General features: G+C 38.1%; 2 protein-coding genes across 4 annotated transcripts in view; one reads left to right on the forward strand and one right to left on the reverse strand.

Annotated features, from left to right (window-relative positions):
- The window catches only part of LOC134667858 (ubiquinone biosynthesis O-methyltransferase, mitochondrial), a 32,688-nt gene extending 31,039 nt beyond the window's left edge, over nt 1-1,649 (reverse strand). Inside the window, exon 1 of the mRNA XM_063525247.1 lies at nt 1,335-1,649. Coding sequence (XP_063381317.1) covers nt 1,335-1,381 — 47 coding nt within the window. The 5' untranslated portion in view covers nt 1,382-1,649. The remainder of the gene's footprint in view (nt 1-1,334) is intronic.
- A 530-nt stretch (nt 1,650-2,179) lies between these two features.
- Nucleotides 2,180-20,858, forward strand: LOC134667859 (uncharacterized). 3 transcript variants are annotated; one of them, XM_063525248.1, is made up of 11 exons: nt 2,180-2,231; nt 2,273-2,546; nt 3,321-3,484; nt 4,299-4,492; nt 5,412-5,591; nt 7,243-7,414; nt 8,309-8,483; nt 8,952-9,612; nt 9,786-9,907; nt 12,283-12,454; nt 20,449-20,858. In XM_063525248.1, the coding sequence occupies exons 2-11, from the start codon at nt 2,319-2,321 to the stop codon at nt 20,475-20,477; spliced, it is 2,097 nt and encodes a 698-aa protein (XP_063381318.1). In that variant the 5' UTR covers nt 2,180-2,231; nt 2,273-2,318; the 3' UTR covers nt 20,478-20,858. The 3 variants fall into 3 exon arrangements, with proteins under 3 accessions (XP_063381318.1, XP_063381319.1, XP_063381320.1); XM_063525249.1 differs by having other exon boundaries at nt 2,221-2,546; XM_063525250.1 differs by lacking the exon at nt 2,180-2,231 and having other exon boundaries at nt 2,429-2,550; nt 20,449-20,857.
- Nucleotides 20,859-21,111: the final 253 nt, after the last annotated feature.

A 21,111-nucleotide genomic window follows, 5' to 3' on the forward strand; every position in this document is an offset into this window, starting at 1 on the left:
GTAAGTGATGCAATCTCTGGCAAATGAGAGCATGCGCGTCGGACTGTACATGAACATAGAAAAGACTAAAGTAATGACCAACTCTAAAACTCGGATAATAAAAGTGAATGGAAGCGAAGTGGAGTACGTAAATGACTATATTTATCTAGGCAAACAAGTGTCCTTCAATAAAAAACAAAATGAAGAAGAAGTCGACAGAAGAATAAACAACACATGGAGAAAATACTGGTCACAAAAAGAAGTACTTAAAGGCGACTACCATCCAAAGTTAAAAAAGATAATAATGGACACTTGCATACTACCTTGTCTGACATATGGTTGTCAAACATGGACATACACAAATACAATAAAAAATAAAATTTCCACATGTCAGCATGCCATGGAAAGGAGTATGTTGAAGTTAAGACGAATACATAAAGTCAGAAATGAAGAGATCAGGAAAAGAACTAAACTTGTGGATGCCCTAAAACAAACACTGCGTCTAAAATGGCAATGGGCTGGTCATGTGTCAAGATATACAGACAAAAGATGGACTAAGACTGTGACTGAATGGACAGGACCACCTGGAAAAAGACATCAAGGAAGGCCACAGAAGCGCTGGTCAGACGACATAGTTCAAATAGTTGGAAAAACAGGAATAAATTGGATGAAATTAGCTACAGATAGAGAACAATGGAAGGGACTCGAGGAGGCTTTTACCCAATAGGGATCAGTGAAAAGAATTAACAAATAATACAACAACATATAAACAAACATTATATTCGCTGAAATAAATAAAGCTGTAATAATAAAAAAAGTGTTCCGTGAACAATGTTTTGTACGGAACACTAAAAATTTAGACCTAGTAGTTTCAGAGATAAAGGGGGGGGGGGGAATGGTCATTTTTTGCCTATTTTCTTAAATTACTTCTAAATTATTTATCTTATCTCACAATGAGCTCTTTCATTTGATATATAACACAATATAGTTTGCAAATCTTTGTTTTTTAATTGTGTTATTGTTTTTCCTTCTGAGGTATGGAACCCTAGAAAGGAGAGAGGATATGGATAATGGATCTAGGATGAAGTGTGAAAGTAACTCTGTCTGTTTTTAACACTTAAACCTCAGTGGTTTAGATTAGAGACCTATTTAGATGAAATATCATATGGAAATTGTTTGAGGCCCAAGGTAGGGCATAGGATAGTGTTTCAATTATTATCATCATCATCTGACGCAGAAGACGTCGCGGCCAGTAGTGGAGAATTAATTTATTTGCAAAGTAATTGAACTGGAGATAACCAACCCCACAAGCCCGCAACATCCCAAAATCTTAGTAATATTATATCAGTACTTACAATGAACAAAACATATTTTTGCTGGCACGAAATTGAAGCAAAGACATCTTGACTGATAATGATTACTTATTCTTGTTTACAATAACGATATTTCATAGTTTTCCAAGCACAAATTCGTATGTGCTGGTGGTAACTTTTAATCGATTTTCAGCTCCTGAAAAACGGTTCTTAATGCTAGATTCACACTGGGAAATAATAGTTTTCAGGCACTTATTTAAATATCTTCGTCTCACAATATTTATATCTTTGATTTCCCATTAAAATACTATTTCTAGCTCAACTCCGCTATACACCAACACGAATTTGAAGATTTGACGCGAGTGGTGACAAAAACGTCAGTGTCAAGTTGACAGCCTGATGCGTGCGAGCCTAATAATGTACAGCTATAATAATATCTAGCCGGATAGACTAAGTCGATAGTTTTAGGCGATCCAAGGCAAAGAATATAATACTCACTATCCAAGGCAAGAGTTTTATCTTGGTACGGCATGGCATTTACAACAACAACGACAAAGGGTGGCCATGTCGAATTTCTATAAAAATAATATATGACTTTTATATAGTCTGTCAAACCATTTCAGTCAGTAGAAAAGAGCGGCAAATTAAAAAAAAAATAGGCTTAAAGGTTCATCGTCCCGTTTTCTACTGACAAAGTTGTTTGACCGGCTGTAATAACACGCCTAACTTGGGTATATTTATCTCTCTAGCATCCCACATTGACATCCGTCCCAAGCTCCAAGGATCTAAGGGGTTGTACCTATACACTTACTTTACTCTTTGCCATTGGGGCTCCTCGGCTCCTCCCGGAGCTGGAGGTTTTATGTAGCTATTCTATTAACTATATTGTTTGTGACGTTATGTGACATGTTTTTGAAACATTTACTAATGTGTCATATTGTAAATGATAAATCATTTATTAACATACAATATATATATAGATAAATGATTTTTAGTGGATAGATATATTATTGTGTGTTCTTATTAATGGCTAAGCCTGCACCAATAACTTCTAATATAAATGAATCACCTGTCGATGCAAGTATATTCACTTTAACCTTTGCAATAGAATTACTCGGAATAGATGTTTGGCATGATTGCAACGAAGGTTGGCTAGATCTTGGGCCCTGTACTCAAGGCATGAAGGTTCAGTACCAATTGTATCCTGGATATCATTTTGAGTTAGATATTCTCATATGGCCCCATGCTGTCAAAGTGAGTAAGGTTAATATATAGCCAATAATTAAGTTAGGAAGGATGAGGTGTGGCGATTAGGTGTTAGTAGTTAGTAGTGTTGAGTAGAAGATTTATTTGCAAAACGTTTATACTTGGTCAAGCAAAACTTGTCAGTAGAAAAAGGCGGCAAATTTAAAAAATGTAGGCGCGAAGGGTTGTCGTCCCATAGAAAAATTTAAATTCGCGCCTTTTTTTACTGACAAGATTTGCTTGACCAAGATTACTCGCTGTAATGTGTAATATTATATATAATGTTATATAATCAATGAAAACAGCTACCAGTCACATTTTAGTGCGAGAGCGCCACGATAGTATTTCGCGCGCAAAAGATAGTCTATATACCCGTCTTTTTCTAACTATATTTATTTTCCAAATTTTATATTAAAGGAATATATAATTTGAAAAATCCATTCGTGGCGAGGTTCTGGTAGGTCCGTAGCTCAATTGGTTAAGACCAAACGTACGGATTGGATTGTGGAGGTTTCGGGTTGAAGTCCTGCCGGAAGCGTTTTTTTTTCCATCTTTTCCTATAATATAAAATTTGGAATATCGATCGCAGACGTATCTGCTTGTTTAATATCTATCTGCTGCTATATATCTGCTTGGTTTATATATACTCGTATTTATTATGGGGTATGGGCGCCAGATACTGTCTCGCCGCGACATATCTATTGTCTATACCCATTACCCGCCCCTAGGCGAAAAACAGCATCTAATAACCTCTTTAGTACACCGTTCTTCGTTTTATTTCAGATATGGTGTGGTATGAACTCCGGTTGGGTTCGCACGTGGCAGTTCTTGGATCGTCGATGGCTGGCATTTGATATTTGCCATATATTTACCGTAAAGGTTGTGCAGCTGAAAGCCTTTGTAGCGACTGTTAACCCTATATTTGGAGTTGCCGCTCTCGGATCCATGTAACTAATATATTAAATGCTAGGCTACTCTGAGGGCCTAGGGGTCTGCTCAAGAAAAGTCTGCAGAGATTTTGATAGCCGCAGACGCAGTGCAAGTGTTATTTTAAACGTCAAACTTATATGAAATTACATTATGACGTATAAATAACACTTGCACTGCGTGTGGTACGAAAATCGCTGCAGATTTTTCATGGTGTAACTTTAGACGATATCTATATATAGTCATGGCTAAGTTTATTATTGAGATAATGTAGCCAAGTGCCAACTACCTACCCACCCATAATAGGCACTTGGCTACATTATCTGTTGTATAGAGCACAAGTACGCGTCGGCTTGGATTTATGTATATTCTTTTTATGGTGCTACCCCTTACTAACTTGTCAAGTACTTAGTACTGAGTACGCTTATTAACAATGATTTGCTAAATTGCAACCATCGTGAATATACATAAATACTTACCTACTAATAATTCATGCACTATTATTATGGTGCGGACGAGACGAGACAGCAAGCAATGATAAATGCCCGACGCCTTCGAATCAAGTCGCGCTAATTGAAATATTAATTACCTACTTATATCTTGTTTGCATGTACCTATAGTGAAGTGCTTATACGGTGCGATTCGGGAAATGAATTAGAGATTCACTAGATACGATATAGTAAAAATATGTGACGTCCTACGGGTAAAGGTACCTTATAGCGGTTAGAGCCAATAGTAGCAAGTGATCTTAGTAAGGTCAAGGTCTTACTTCATTATCAGCAGTCAGAACTTAGATAAGTTCCCATCTCTCAGATTATTCACTGTTTGTTGTAGTGCAAAAAATGACAAGGTCCCAGAAGTATTCCTACCACGTCTAATGTTTGGGCAACAACGATATTTCGCTCCAGTAATAGGAGAGGAGCCAAGCCTCGACACTTTCATCAACGATTTAATATGGCAGACAGTGGAGGGTTATATACCCGTCTCTTATTTGGACGGTTTGTTTGATGTTCCACATCCTGTGACAGGTATTATTGTCACGTTTCTTTGCACGGTATGAAAGTGGCTAGATATAAAATGATACAGTAGAAGGGAGGTAAATAACTACTACAAATACCTAGAACTCCGTTGCTCACCTAAGAGCACGTACACAATTATCTTAAACGACAACGGAGCGTCAACGGGCCATTTTAAATATATATAAATACTATAGAACCTTAATAGCAAAAATCTCACGGAAAATGCAAAATAAGTAATTTGTTTTACGAGAGGGCAAAGTTGTTGTTTAACTTTCGTGCTAATATTGAACCACGAGCGTAGCGAGTGGTACGAGAAATGTACCTGACCTTGGGCGTTGCGAGGGTTAAAGAAATTTTGCCACCGCGTGAAACAAAAGTTCATACTACCAAAAGAGAGAAGTTCGGATTGTTTTCTTGAATTTCAGAGGTTAGTTAGTAAATATTATTATAGAGTTATAGGTTATAGAGGTGATAAAATAATACGTCTATTGTTTTGAGTTAAGAATATTTAGAGATGACGACGAGTTTATCGAGTTTCGGATAGGGTAGTAAAAATTGCACTGAATAACTTTGAAGGGATGGGAATAGGTACCGTTTATTTCGTGTTAACGAAGATTTCGCCTTATCGAGGTTCCACTGTAGTATGAAATAAATATTTCACCATGTCGAGAACTACGACGTTTACTCTATTGATTATTTAATCAGCCGTATTCGAACAATGAGATACGTCAAATACTAGACATTGAAACGATATGGATTAGATATGTCGGTGTCAACAAGTGTCAAAATTGACATTTCTTCAAACAAAAACGTCACTTTTGACACTTGTTTGACACTGACATATCTATTCCATATCGTTTCAATACCTAGTAGGTATTTGACGTATCTCATTGTTCGAATATGGCTGTTTGTGTGATTCTTGTTGTAGACGTAAGACATCAAGATGCCGTATTACATCGCGTCAGGGAATCCGCGCTCAGTCGCAACTTGTCTGAACAATCCGAGCCAGAAGTATCAAGCCCAACAAAAAAAACATTACCAAACCATGGGAAGAAAGCAGAAGCGGCCAAATTTGAAATTAAATTGTCGGGGAATAATATTTTAGCGGGTAGGTGCTTTTATTTCCTACACATACGAATGGTGTATTATGTATCATTTATTTACTATCTATACGTGCTACTGATTCATCTTTTTTTTAAACATTTTGTTTTTCCTGATAATTAAAAAAAATACAGTAGGGTGTAATTTTAAGGTATTTCCAACTGTTCGTGAACTTTCAGCGAGTTTAAAATGTATAAAAACGTGGTGGTTAAAAATCTTTATGTTTGACGATTCAGTTCAACTCTTGGGCACGATTTTATGTAGGGAAAATTTATGTTAATACCAAAATATCACAATTTCAACTTTCGTCGCATATCCTCCAAGTTTTGTCTATTTAAGGCCACTTGCACCATTCCACTAACCCGGGGTTAACCGGTTAAATCTGGAGTTACCATGGTTACCAGTATAATTTGACACTGGGTTAACGGTTTAACCGGTTAACCTCGGATTAGTGGGACGGTGCAAGTGGCGCTTAGTAATGCTAAGTCTAAATTGAAGTGTATCTTGCGATTGGCATAAATCGATAATTCCTAATCGGTCGCGTAACTAATGTGTCGAGTTCTAAAATGACCGAATGCAAAACGCGTCGCGTCGTACCGCTACGGGCTACTGTGCGCAACGTCGCGTAGCGGAAGGCTACGCTACGAGTTTTGTTTTGTATCCCAGATAATAAATTGACAGTTTGATTGGGCAATCTACTATCCAGTCATACTGTTTTTGCACTAAAATGTTAGCGGACAAATTCAGACAAATGAACTTTTCATATTGGCGTCTGGCCTATAACCGCGAAAATCGAAGTTCGCAAATTGCGGGCATTTTTCTCTGTCACTCTAATTACGCCTTCATTGGAGTAAAAGAGAAAGATCCCCGCAATTTGCAAATTTCGGTTTTCGCGGTAGCCCCTCTGTACTTTACGGTACGGTACGGTACTTTAGCACGAACGCGCCGCGACAGTACCTCGCGCTCGATATACATAGGTAGAGACCAGTCTTTTACTGGGCGTATTAATGAGTAAGAGACGGGTACCTACATTTTTTTCTTAAACTTTACATAGAGAAACTCCGTCTTCCACCTTACTCAACTCTTACCGAGAACTATGTTTATTATCGGCTCGATTCGGAAAATGAATTATATTTCTCCTAGACTTCAACAAGTTACGATATGGATACGAGTAATTTAAAGATATTTGTAAGATAGATATGTCAAATTTGACGTTTCCGCGATTCTGGAGGTCCTCTTGAACGATTTCGACAAGTTATGACTTACACGCGTATTCGGGAAACGAGATAATCACAAGATCTAGAAACGATATATAGAGATCAACTAGATTTACATTAGATATCGACTAGATGTGACTTGGATATCTAAGTCATAACTTGTCGAAATCATTCAAGAGGGCCTCCAGAATCGCGGAAACGTCAAATTTGACATATCTATCTTACAAATATCTTTAAATTATCCATATCGTAACTTGTTGAGGTCTAGTAGAGATCTAATACATTTTCAGAATCGAGCCGTTAGATATCCAAGTCACATCTAGTCGATATCTAATGTAGATCTAGTTGATCTCTAAATCGTCTTTAGATCTTGTGATTATCTCGAAATCCGAATAGGCCTGGTAACGAAAAGTGACATTCGCAATTCGTTAAATGTTGCAGGAGCTGGTCGGCAAGTTGCTTTTCAATCGGTCGGCGACCGGCCGCCGGAATTAGGGGAGTTTCTTGTCTTCATCTCCAGTCAGAATTTGCCCGCCTCCGACGACTATCCGATACTTTTTGTAAACATCGATTCTCTATTCGATGTGCCTGCAGAGGCGTTGAAGAAATATCAGTATGTATAGCTATAGTTCGTTTTTTTAGCATTAGAAATAAGGTAAACAATCTTGATGTGTCTTTTAATTGAAAAACACATTTTAAAAATAAGTTACGGCAAATATGTAACAATTATGAATCTAATATGATCATTTATATTTATATTCTTCTGCTTTCATGAGTAATAGTTTTTAATTTTTAAAAAGCGTTTTTCAATTAAAAGACATGTCAAGATCGCTTACCTTTTTTCTTGCAAGTTCTTTCTAATGCTAAAAAATACGAATTATAAGTAAAGGTGTACCCGTCTGTATAACCAGGCGTATCTACACCGTACAGGAAATCAAGATGTATGCAGCTGACGTAGAGGGAAGTGCACAATTTATGCAAATTACAGGGAGGATATTGTTGCAGACATATTCCTATTCCTGTAAGGTGTACGACATCGGGGGCTCGATTCGGATTTTGAAATAGACATCTATGAGATATCTTTTAGAGATCACCAAGATACGATAAAGATATGTTTAAGATCTAACATTTGCGATTCTGGAGATACTCTTGAACGATTTCCACAGGATATGACTTAGAGATCCAATTCACATCTAATAGATATCTTACTCTATCTAACGTAAAAGTGACATTGGTTCCCGAATTGCGCTGCAAAAGAGAACTAGTTGATATCTAAACTATAACGTATCTAGAATGGATCTAGTACGTGTCGTCTCTTGTGAATATCTTGAAGTTCGAATACGACATCGGGTTTGTTAAGACGGTTGCAGTGTGTTAAACTTCTGTGGATATTTACTAAGTCCTATCTTGATTAGGTAATACATTTATTTTATTAAGCTACTAAGTCCTATCTTGGTGATTAAGTAATAAATTTGTTTTATTAAGTTTTATCATAAGTTCATTTTAGAATATCGCACATTTATACACGCTGGTCTATGGGAGAAGACACTCATGACTCGGAACATCAGCTTATAGGAAAAAAAACAACGTATGATTTCAATGATCACCACGTCTTGCCGTTACCCCGCGATGTGGCTTTCAAAATTGTCTGTGGTCTCATGGATGACGATTTCCGTATTCAGGTTAGTGATCAATATACTTATGTTTGTAAAAATTTCAATACATGTAATTATATTCGATACTTAGATACACAATTGTATGAAATTTGATTGGCTATCTGGCTATCACGCACATCACGTCTACGTGTTTCCAATAATTTTAACCAGTTATTCCTTTTTTACTGATTTCTAATTTATTACAGTCTGAAAATTAATATTATTCGTGACTGCTTCGATATCAGATATGATATCGAATAATTTTACAGACATATTCCGGTGTCGGAGCCGACATGAGTATTGGGTAGTTTGGAAAATCTCTTAGTATATTTTGGTAATCAAGTAATTATAATTATTAGATATAGTGAGTTGCAAAATTGTATGCACAATTGCACACATATGAAGGAAATTATTCATAAAATGGTCATGCCATTTTGCAGCCGGGTACAAGTAAGGTGTAATGTGAGTGAGATGACATTAGCAGTATTATTACAGCTTCGTGGAATAAGACAGGCCCAAAAACCATATAATGACCCAAGTTTTTTCGGGTATGACAATAAAGACCGCTTATTTGCTACCAACGCTCCGCCCAAATTCAAACATTACGAAACTGACTTTATAATAGCTGAAACTAAGATCAACGCACGGTCTCTTGGAAAAGGAGTTAGTGGTGTAGTCCAAGGAGAATTCGCGTTGTCGCCTCCAAACTTCGCAGTGAAGAGATTAGACCGTCAAGCATTCTGCACAAATGATCAGAACGGCATCAACTTGCCAGTTAATCCTGAACAAATTGTTCCATCATACGTTGTCCTGGACGCTCAAATGACTTTGGAAGTACGCATAGGCTATGCTGGATGCAGGCCGCAAAGATCGGAAAAGAGTTATTCCAGAATGATCTGCCTTATTTCTGATCAATGGTTGATAATGGAATTGTTAATTCTAGTTACTGACATTAACCGGGATTTGAACAGTCCCAATGATAGCGATGATTTTCTGTCGGGTTTTGCCATTGACACAGGTGATACCGTAATTTTTTACGTCGAGGGGCCTAAGGATGGAGTAATTTTACAGATATGGGAAAAAACTGGAGACTATTATCCTCACTCTAACCCGTTGTTTTCCTCGTCAGTAAAATATGCATCCAGGGTTTATCCGGGTAAGTTCGACAAAAACTCCTTATTCTCAAAGTTGTCTAAAGATTTCTAAGTGAAAAGTTTTATTTAAGTACATAATTCTAATTCAAAAGTAGTCAAACAACAACATATGTTAACATACTATAATATGTCACTGTGATTTATAGGTATTAAATCGATGTTACGCTTCTTTCAGAGTTAACGTTCGCTGGCACGCCTGCATTTTTCAATATAATGAAGATGTTTGTTCCTCTGTCGGCAGTTTTGGCTTGTCCCCCTGTTTACGCGAAACCATGCTTGCCTATTTTAGCTCGATATGTTAGAACCTTTATTATTTCGCTTTTATTTAAATAAAATCAAAGCATGTGTGTAGCTATTGCTGATTACAGCTATAGATGTACAATTTATGAAGCTTCGGTACTTAGCTCAGTTGGTTAAAAGCGATCGGATCGGTGTTCCAAATGGTCGCAAGTTCGAGTCTTTCCAGAAGCGGTGAATTTTATCATGTTCACGTTGGCAGACGTATAGCACATAAAAAAATTGTTAAATATTATTTGTAATGTTTTACAGTTAGTGTTTTACTCGCGTGGTGAAAAAAATTGTGTTTCACGCGGGAGCAAAGTTTGTTTAACCCTCGTGCCTTGAATTCGCTACGCTCGTGGTTCAATTTTGGAATCCTTTGTTTGCTCATTTATTTATATTAGCACCAGGAGTTAAACGACAAGTTGTTGTAAATCAATAGTACATTATTGTCGAGGCTCGGAAGTAGCTACTTGCAGGCTGAGGATTCGTTTTAAACGGACGACCTTGGGAGTCCGTTTAATTGAATCCGAAGTCAGCAAGTAGCCTTCCAGCCGAGTCATATATAGTGCTTTTCTCAAAAATGGTGCAAGAAATATTAATATCATAGAAATATTTTACAAAAGCAACATTCTTACGTATATATTTTCACAGAAAAAAGCCCTTGCCGCCTTTTTATTTTTTTTAATAAAAAAATAAAATTCGCCAACCTATTTGAGACAACTAAATAGTCGCGGTACTAATCATCTGTTTGCCTGTGCCTTCATTTGATATGGCCATTTCAACTTTTAAAAAGTTTGGAACCCGACAAATAATGGAATTTGTATGCAACATTGCAGTCCCAAAATCGAGACTGCAATGTTTTTAACTTTTTAATTTTTGACTGACCATAAACTACACGCTTCGCGACCTATTTTTTAGAGGGCAAAGTCGACTTTGCCGTCCATTTTTGAGAAAAAATCTATTAGATGTTTAGCATGAACACATTTTTCATCAATAGGAATATTAAGAGATGTGTTGCGACACATGTATTTGGTAACGTTGGCGGTGAGTAATAATAGTACATTATTGTCGAGGCTCGGAAGTAGCTACTTGCAGGCTGAGGATTCGTTTTAAACGGACGACCTTGGGAGTCCGTTTAATTGAATCCGAAGCCAGCAAGTAGCCTTCCAGCCGAGTCATATATAGTGCTTTTCTCAAAAATGGTGCAAGAAATATAAATATCATAGAAATATTTTACAAAAGCAACGTTCTTACATATATATTTTGACAGAAAAAAGCCCTTGCCGCCTTTTTATTTTTTTTAATAAAAAAATAGAAGTGTATTTTTCTGCCAAAAATACGCCAACCTATTTGAGACATCTAAATAGTCGCGGTACTAATCATCTGTTTGGCTGTTTAATGGGCCTGTGCCTTCATTTGATATGGTCATTTCAATTTTTAAAAAGTTTGGAACTCGACAAATAATGGAATTTGTATGCAACATTGCAGTCCCAAAATCGAGACTGCAATGTTTTTAACTTTTTAATTTTTGACTGACCATAAACTACGCGCTTCGCGACCTATTTTTTAGACGGCAAAGTCGACTTTGCCGTCCATTTTTGAGAAAATTTATTAGATGACTGTACCTATAACCTAATTATACTACTACATATTAAGTTATTTAATGTAACTTTTGCTTAAAACATCTTCCAGAGGAAGTCGGTACTTACTCCTTTTAAACGAATATTATGTATGCGTCTCACGAAAATGTCCAACAATATCCCAACTCTCTCGCATGCGACTAAAACTTTCTCCCTAATTGCGCTTCATTTAGTCCAACTCACTGCTGTAATGAATTTATATTTAGAATTTCTCAATCCCCAATCCGTGCCATTTTGTGTCAGAACTAAGTGCTATCTTGATCGTGACAAGCTCTTAAGACTTTCCATTTTAAGAGGAAAACAATTGAGTAAGATCTAGGTTTTTTTTTCAAACCATGAGTGAATGGAAATGGTTACCGATTGAGGGAGCTTCATCTTAGGTTCTGTCTTCAGTATAATCAGGTGGTTTAAGATCAATCACTAAGTAGTTATTGATGAGTTACCTGTTAGGTGTCGAGTTAAAATCCGTGCCTTATACGTTCATAGTACGGTCATGGTACCTTTAACCTTTTCGACGCCGTGTCAAACACAAAAGCTGTCACTCGGACGCCACGCCCGCCACGCTAAGTGTCAAAATTGAAATTGAATATTATGCATATGCACGTAGGTCTATATTGCTATGTGGTCTGTGACCGATTAATCCGTCTTTGGCGTTGGACCTGCGGTGCGGATATATCGGTCATTGTCGTCCAAAAGGTTAATAATACCCCAATATGTATTAGTTTGTCTAAGCCTCTGTTCTATTTTCAGGCTGCATTGAAGCTAGGTCGGTTGCTAAGCAACAAGCGGTGGTGGCGGCTCGGGCCGCCGACCAGCGAGCTGCCCACCGGCCCGGAGTTGGTCAGTTTTCGTCAGGAACTCTGCACTGCGCCCCGACCGTCCCAAGCGGTGAGCGCTCTGGGTGCCGCGCTACACAAATATCGTAAGCATTTATAGTCGTCCATACAACTTTGGGCCCGATTCGGTTTTTGAAATAGACATCTATTAGATATTTTTTAGACATCACCAAGATACGATAACGATATGTTTAAGATCTAACCTGTCAAATTTGACATTTGCGCGATTCTGTAGATAGTTACTCTTGAACGATTTCCACAGGATATAACTTAGAGATCCAATTCACATCTAATAGATATCTTACTCTATCTAACGTAAAAGTGACATTGGTTGCCCGAATTGCGCTGCAAAAGAGAACTAGTTGATATCTAAATGTTTTGCGATTATCATGTTTTGCGAATATGATGTTTAGTGACGGAAGGACTATAACGTATCTAGAATGGATCTAGTACGTGTCGACTCTTGTGAATATCTTCATCATCATCATCATCATCAGGCTATATTAGTCCACTGCTGGACATAGCCCTCCCCTAAAGAGCGCCATAGCGCCCTGTCTTCAGCTTGCCGCATCCAGCATCTGCCTGCAGTCTTTCGCAGATCGTCATCCCACCTGGCCGAAGGGCGTCCTACACTACGTTTGCCGAGTCGCGGTCTCCACTCAAGAACACGTTTCCCCCAGCGGTTGTCGGTTCTTCGTGCGATATGGCCAGCCCACTGCCACTTCAGCTTGCTAATTCTTTGAGCTATGTCGATAACTTTGGTTCTCTGTCGAATGTATTCGTTACGAATCTTATCCTTCAGAGAAACTCCGAGCATAGCTCTCTCCATAGCTCGCTGAGCGACTTTGAACTGGTGGACCAACCCTACCGTGAGTGTCCATGTCTCGGCTCCGTAGGTCATGACGGGTAGGACGCACTGATTGAAAACTTTTGTTTTCAAGCATTGCGGTATGGATGACGAGAAGACTCGGCGTAGTTTCCCAAACGCTGCCCAGCCCAGCTGGATCCTCCTCTTGGCCTCCTTCTCGAAATTGTTTTTACCTAACTGTAGAATCTGCCCGAGGTAAGTATATTCCGAAACGATTTCGAGAAGGTGGCCATTGGTGGTTGTGAATATCTTGAAGTTCGAATATAGAGTAATAGTAGATTGTTAACCAAGGGTGGAAAGGCACCCATTTCTGTTGAGGTAGTTTGGCGCTCTTACGCAGTGAGAGCGCCAATAGTCCGAGACAGAAATGATGCCTTTCACCCGAGTTAAACACTCTACTTTTCATATCGAATGCGAGGAAGCCAAACAAGACAAGGCAATTTCGCAAAATCAGTAATGGAAGTACCTAATAGATCTACGGCCATGATTTATTTTCCTTAGGACTTACTTGCAATCGGAGACTTTACAGGTGTGATTAATAATCCCTAGCGAAAATCATTTAGATTGCAATATTTACGAAAACACACATGTTTTAACAAACTGCAGTAATTTTTAAATGATTTGTTCATTATAGTATGAAAATCAGCGGGATTGCCTCTTACTTTTTAATCGACTTCCAAATCCCAAAGGAGGAGGTTATCAATTCGGTTGTATGTTATTTTTAACCGACTTCCAAATCCCAAAGGAGGAGGTTGTCAATTCGGTTGTATGTTTTTTATTTTTTTTATTTTTTTTATTTTTTATGTTTGTTACTCTATATCTCCGTCATTACTGGACCGATTTTGAAAATTATTTTTTTGATTGAATGTATATGCATACAGATTGGTCCCGTTTCTGTCAAAACCCAGTTCTGATGATGGGTTCCATGAGGAATTGAGGGAACTCCTCAAATCTTAAAGGCATACATATAGTGATTTTTGGGTTTTTATCATCAAATCAAGCATATACATCCAAAAGAGTGACATTTGATGAAGTGGAACTGCTGATGATGATCAGAACGGAACTCCTCAACGACGCATAGTTCACGGTTGGCGATTTGTCCTCTTCGTTATGTTTGTTAAGCAAGTTCAGTTTTTAATGCACATTTTTGTCAAGCTCGAGTTCTGATGATGGGATCCATGAGGAATCGAGAGAACTCCTCAAATCTTAAAGGCATGCGTATAGAGATTTTTGTATTTACATCAGAAAATTAAGCATTTTCATTAAAAACTATCACATTTGATGAAGTGGAACTGCTGATGATGATCAGAACAGAACTCTTCAACGACGCATAGTTCACGTTTCGAGATTTTTCCTCTTCGTTATGTTTGTTAAGCAAGTTAAGTTTTTAATGCACATTTTTGTCAAGCTCGAGTTCTGATGATGGGATCCATAAGGAATCGAGGGAACTCCTCAAATATTAAAGGCATACGCATAGATTTTTTTGTATTTTCATAATAAAATCAAGCATTTACATTAAAAACTGTTGCATTTGATGAAATGGAAATGCTGATGATGACCAGAATAGAACTCTTCAACAACGCATAGTACACATTTGGTGATTACGAATTTCGATTTTGACTTGGACTGGGTCCCGGACTCGGACCCAGAACCGGACTCATACCCGGATCCGGTTCGGACCCGGACCCGGACCTGGACTCGAACCCGGGCTCGGACCCGGACTCGGACCCGGACCTTGACCCGGAAAACCACTATGATACCTTAACTAAATAAACCACTATGATTACCTACCATAAAATGTGTAAGTATATAAGTATGATGATGCCAATCTTACTAGCCCCTCCCGCTTAAACCCCCGTACACCGCACCGCATGCGCCGTTAAGTGGGTTAGGTTAGGTTTGAACTGCGATCCTCACAGAACCGAACTGCTATCGGAGAAGTGGGTTAGGTTAGGCTAGAACTACGACCCTTACAGAAGCGAAATGCCAGTAGAAAAGTGGGTGGTTTTACCTCCTTTTCTACATAGTGTACCATCTACAATAATCTTTCACCGGCCCCCATAGAAGTCGGTTTTTTTTTCTTAAAAATTATTATTTTTAATTTTTTTTTTTTTTTTTTTTTATTTTTTTTTATGTTTGTTACTCCATATCTCCGTCATTACTAGACCGATTTTGAAAATTATTTTTTTGATTGTATGTATATGCATACAGATTGGTCCCGTTTTTGTCAAAATCCAGTTCTGATGATGGGATCCATGAGGAATCGACGGAACTCCTCAAATCTTAAAGGCATACATATGGTGATTTTTGTGTTTTTATCAACAAATCAAGCATATACATTAAAAAACGTGACATTTGATGAAGTGGAACTGCTGATGATGATCAGAACGGAACTCTTCAACGACGCATAGTTCACCTTTGGCGATTTGTCCTCTTCGTTATGTTTGTTAAGCAAGTTAAGTTTTTAAGCCACAATTTTATCAAGCTTGAGTTCTGATGATGGGATCCATGAGAAATCGAGGGAACTCCTCAAATTTTAAAGGCATGCGTATAGAGATTTTTGTATTTTCATCAGAAAATCAAGCATTTTCATTAAAAACTGTCGCATTTGATGAAGTGGAACTGCTGATGATGATCAGAACGGAACTCTTCAACGACGCATAGTTCACGTTTGGCGATTTGTCCTCTTCGTTATGTTTGTTAAGCAAGTTTAGTTTTTAAGCCACATTTCTGCCAAGCTCGAGTTCTGATGATGGGATCCATAAGGAATCGAGGGAACTCCTCAAATCTTAAAGGCATACGTATAGAATTTTTTGTATTTTCGTCATAAAATCAAGCATTTACATTAAAAACTGTCGCATTTGATGAAGTGGAACTGCTGATGATGATCAGAACAGAACTCTTCAACGACGCATAGTACATGTTTGGTGATTTTGAATTTCGATTTTGACTTGGGCTGGGACCCGGACTCATACCCGGATCCGGTTCGGACCCGGACTCGGACCCGGACTCGGACCCGGACTCGGACCCAGACTCGGACCCGGACTCGGACCCGGACTCGGACCCGGGCTCGGACCCGGACTCGGACCCGGACCCGGACTTGGACCGGGACTCGGACCCGGACTCTGACTCAGAGACCCGGACCTTGACCCGGAAAACCACTATGATACCTAAACTAAATAAACCACTATGATTACCTACCATAAAATGTGGGTATGATGATGCCAAACCCCTCCCGCTCAAACTCCCGTACACCGCACCGCATGCGCCGTTAAGTGGGTTAGGTTAGGTTTGAACTGCGATCCTCACAGAACCGAACAAAAGTGGGTTAAGTTTGGTTAGAACTGCGAGTCTTACAGAAACGAAATGCTACTAGAAAAGTGGGTTTGATTAGGTTCGAACTGCGATCCTCACAGAACCGAACTGCTATCAGAGAAGTGGGTTAGGTTAGGCTAGATAACTACGACCCTTACGGAAACGAAATGCTACTAGAAAGTAGGTACTGGTTTCACCTCCTTTTCTACATAGTGCACCATCTACCATAATCTTTCACCGGGCCCCATAGAAGTCGGTTTTTTTTTCTTAAAAATTATTAATTTTATACTTTTTCGTTCTAAAAGCCGCAACAGACTACCGGACCGCACCGCGACCTTGGTGCGCCGCACCACGTAATAACATAATAAAAGTATTTTAAATATTAAATAACAATCTAATTAATAATATAAGTAATTTTTTTCTTGTATTTTATTTTATTTTCATTAATATAGTGCTAAATATCTTTAAAAATCAATTTAATATCGTACAAACGTTTAACTGTGGCTGTATAAGATTCTGCCTTTGCCCATTTACGCAAGTGTAAGGTTTAAAAAAATATTTTTGGTGTATTCCTTTTGGTTCCCGCCTTATGAAATCGAGTAAATAGAATTCAACGAAATAAATCAAGAATAATTTGTTTTTAACAATTCACATATATAATTTTTTATTAAAAAAGGATCAACTTGGGATTAATAAAATTAAACAATTACCAATTGTTCCAGGCGAGAAATTAAAGACACTATTTTTCCATTTTGTTTCCACCCAGTTGTTCGTGGGACGGGGACGCAGAGGAGTACACCACTTTTCTGCACTAGAGCATAAACGTATCACTTTCTGCGCACCTTTTAGAACAACAACGACCCACTTTCAGAGCATGAGATATGAAATAATAGTTTGCACTACTCGCTTTTTGAAAGTACGCACTGTTTAAAAATACCACTGTTTTCTATTCAGTAAATTTGGCACGTTCTACCATACCTATGTTGACAATTTTTTATCGTCATATTGCGCTGAATGAATACTTACCGCAGTTTAAATTCGTATTAGGTTTATTTATTTCTAGGGCTTTGTCCGGATTATATAATTGCCCAAAGTTGTTTTCAACTAACAAAAGCCTCAATAATCAATTCCCGCTGGCGCGTCTTAGAAAATGTTAAGTGGGGAATAAAAAATAAATGTAGCGTGTACATTTAATAAAGCTTCCTGGTTAAAAATAAATATTTGGACCTCGGAGCTCTGCTAAGTTTCCAAATATATTGTTACTTACCATAGATACATACATTGTGACATATGATATAAATATGTGTTACGTTATATATAATACATGTTTTTAGGTTCTGTTCGTTGTGCTAGTACCTACCTACTTTAGTTTTGGACAGACTTTTTGTAATTCAGAAACGAATATTAAAATTACTTGAAATTAGGTTGATGATTTCATATTTCTAGAAGTCTTTATTCAAATTATTACTTTACCATTTTGCGTAGGCCTCTCGTAGGTATGGACCTACTTAATTTAATAGGCTTAATGGTAGATGTTACAGCTTGGCAAAAAAGAGTAGAAATTATAAAGTGGCAACACTGTAGTGTCGTCCCTTTTAGACCAACTTATATAAGAAAACGAGACGACACTACAGAGTTGCCTCTTTTTAATTTCTACTCTTTTTTGCCAAGCTGTAGTTCCTTCTATTGACGCCAGCCTTCAATCAGTTATCTTTATGATATCATATCTGATGAACAGAATAATTCCTAACTTATTAATGGACTGAACATTTATTTATTGAACAAATATTGCGTAAAAGGCGGTTTCGTTTCATCATGGCCTCTTTATGATGAAACGATACTGCGTATCTATTTAATTATTCATGCCTCGATTAATACCAATCGCAGTAGCGCTTATTTGACGTTCGAATATCCATAAAGGTATGTTATGACGCATCAATTGAGACTGACAAATATAGCCTCTGCCAGGCGCTGTCGCCACCTAACGGCCATATCTGTCCTGATCGTATTAAGAAAGAAAGAAAGAAAATACATTTATTTACGTCAAACCAACAACTTAAATTACAAATTATTATTATTAGTATTATTATTTATTATTGTGGTGTTGTGGGCCTTTGAGTGTCGCATCGACCAGCATTGATCTATTGTGACGGCCCTTTAAAGATCATCACTGATGCCCGTTGCATCCAGAAAGTTCTAGATTCTTTGGGCCGTAATCCTCAACCTCATTTGGTTGCACGACGTGTTCTGATCGTAACAGACGCGTTTTGTTAGTGAGTGAGTCTTCTGTACCTAGTACTATTATTTATTCTGTGCATCTGCTTAGAAGTCGTAAATTAAACAGACCTTACAACCTCTTACCGTTAGTATTCCCTATAATCCTCCATTTCACCCCCAATAGCCGGCCGCTCCCATACAATCGAAAACACGCTCTCATTTTTAATAGACATGCTGAAATGATATGAAACTTTTATGAAACATATTATGTCGTTTTTATATGAGAGCTACGATCATAGGCGTACCCAGCATTTTTTAAAGGGTGGGGCAGAAGTAGGGTTACGTGCCTTAATTGTTCCTAAAAAATTTTAGCTTCTCGTCAGACCACAGACCAGGGTGGGGCAAGTTGCCCCACTTGCCCCACCGTGCGTACGCCTATGGCTACGATTGTATGGCGGCTAAACATGCATGCCTTGTAATGTGACTCTTAATCATCCAAGTAATCAGTCGTGTTTAAATTTCTCATCGAGATCTGTGAAACAGTTTCTGCGATTGAGTAACCAACGTGCGAACATCCAGACAACTAAATACACAAGTATTCTTATATACCTACGGGGCCTAGTTTCTTTGATCCTTTTACTCACCTTTGCTATGAAATAAGCTTGGCTACTACTGCAAACAAAATTGATCAGAAATCAGAATCATGACCGTTTCACGCCTCGTTTCAAACAAATGTGTAAGCGCCAGACTAGATACAGTATCCGTATTAGATTGGATTTATATTTATTTATCCACTGAATGCCGGCCCGGTTTTGGACATTGCTGCATTCGCAACGCATGTGATCATTAATTATTGCACACGTTTCCGGAGTGATAAATTATAAGCATAGCAACGATAAACCCCTAGTTTAGTGCTCTTTAGAGAGTTACGGCTGTGGTGGATATTTATCATTTTCATATTTTGAGAGATGAGATGAGGTTTCGGAACCTCTTTGGATCGCCTGCGGTCTCGTGAAAATTTGTTTAAAACAGGCGGGACGTATTGCAGTGCACGTAGGGTTGCCATATGGAAGAATTAAATGTCCTGATAAAAATCCTGACATCACCCTAAAAATCCGGCCATTTCTTGTGACAGAGATTTGGCGTAGTTTGAACGGCGCCCCGGCGGCGCGCTGCTCTCTGCGGTGTACTGTATCGTGGATCTACCTTTCCCTTTCCCTGCGCCCGACCCCGTAGCCCCCTCCCCGCGCGCGCACGAACCGCTCCCGCGCCGCATCGCATTCGTTACGCAGTATATCACGTAAACATTTTTTTATAAGGTCATTCCTAAAAATCCGGACACTTGCCAAGTCCGGTCGCAATCCGGACAAGGGGTCAAAATCCTGACATGTCCGGACAAATCCGGACGTATGGCAACCCTAAGTGCACGCAACGCACATGAATCATGCTCCCTCAAAATTGCTCGAACGTGCGTACCTTGGCTGTGCATTGGTGTGGGAGGGTCGGTATTATTTGAAATACGAAACGAAGTTTACTAAAGTTAAGGAGACATTCAGACTGCCCGTGTGATAGCTTAAGATAAAGATAAAATTTATTTCATTGAAAAATATCCAAAAATTACAACATTTAGATATAAATGAACTTCTAAATTTAACATAGGTACAATTTCTTTTGTTACAGTGCCGCACAAGCATACTGGCCACGACTGAAGAGACCTAGAATATTATATTAGGGTAGATCGTTAATATTGTATTATTTTTGTTGTTTTATATTATTTTGTATTGTCAAATGTGTTGGTTAACCTTTCACGCTCCGAATTAAATTTTGTGACTCCAATAAATGCTGTGTCAAAAAGCAGAGTTTATTTCACGTAATGTCGTCGGGTGACAGAACTAAAACTCAGTGATACACTTTTATGAAAAAATGTTGTTGAATGAAATGTTTTCTTAAAGAGGTACACGTAGTCCGGAAAATTTAGATTTTTAATAAAACCGCCTGTTATTGTATTATCTGTCTTAATTTCTATTTTAAATATTTGAATTGTAAACGTCAGAATTAGCGATGCATAAGACTATGTCATCAAAAAAATTTACAAATGTTTACTATTGTTTATGTGTACAAATTTCGTAATTCCTTTACCTCTCCTGTACTTGTGCTATAAAACATTCCTTCTTTTTTATTTTTGATTGAATTGTGCGAGAGATACAAACGGACGTAATGAAAATGTTGATTGCGATTGATTAATTAAACGAATTTTTCCATTATTCCTTTATTTTTAAGCATCGTGGTATTGTTTGCAGACGTTTCTGCAATACAAAATTAATCTATCTGATATTTGATATG

Source organism: Cydia fagiglandana, chromosome 10 (genome assembly GCF_963556715.1).
Source record: "Cydia fagiglandana chromosome 10, ilCydFagi1.1, whole genome shotgun sequence".
In the NCBI taxonomy this organism is placed as follows: domain Eukaryota; kingdom Metazoa; phylum Arthropoda; class Insecta; order Lepidoptera; family Tortricidae; genus Cydia; species Cydia fagiglandana.

Coding starts and splice junctions, on each gene's coding strand:
- LOC134667859 (XM_063525248.1), top strand. CDS start 2,319: ATGGCTAAGCCTGCACCAATAACTTCTAATATAAATGAATCACCTGTC. Junction 7,415..8,308: donor GAGGCGTTGAAGAAATATCA/GTATGTATAGCT, acceptor AGTTCATTTTAG/AATATCGCACATTTATACAC. Junction 12,455..20,448: donor TGCCGCGCTACACAAATATC/GTAAGCATTTAT, acceptor CTTTTGTTACAG/TGCCGCACAAGCATACTGGC.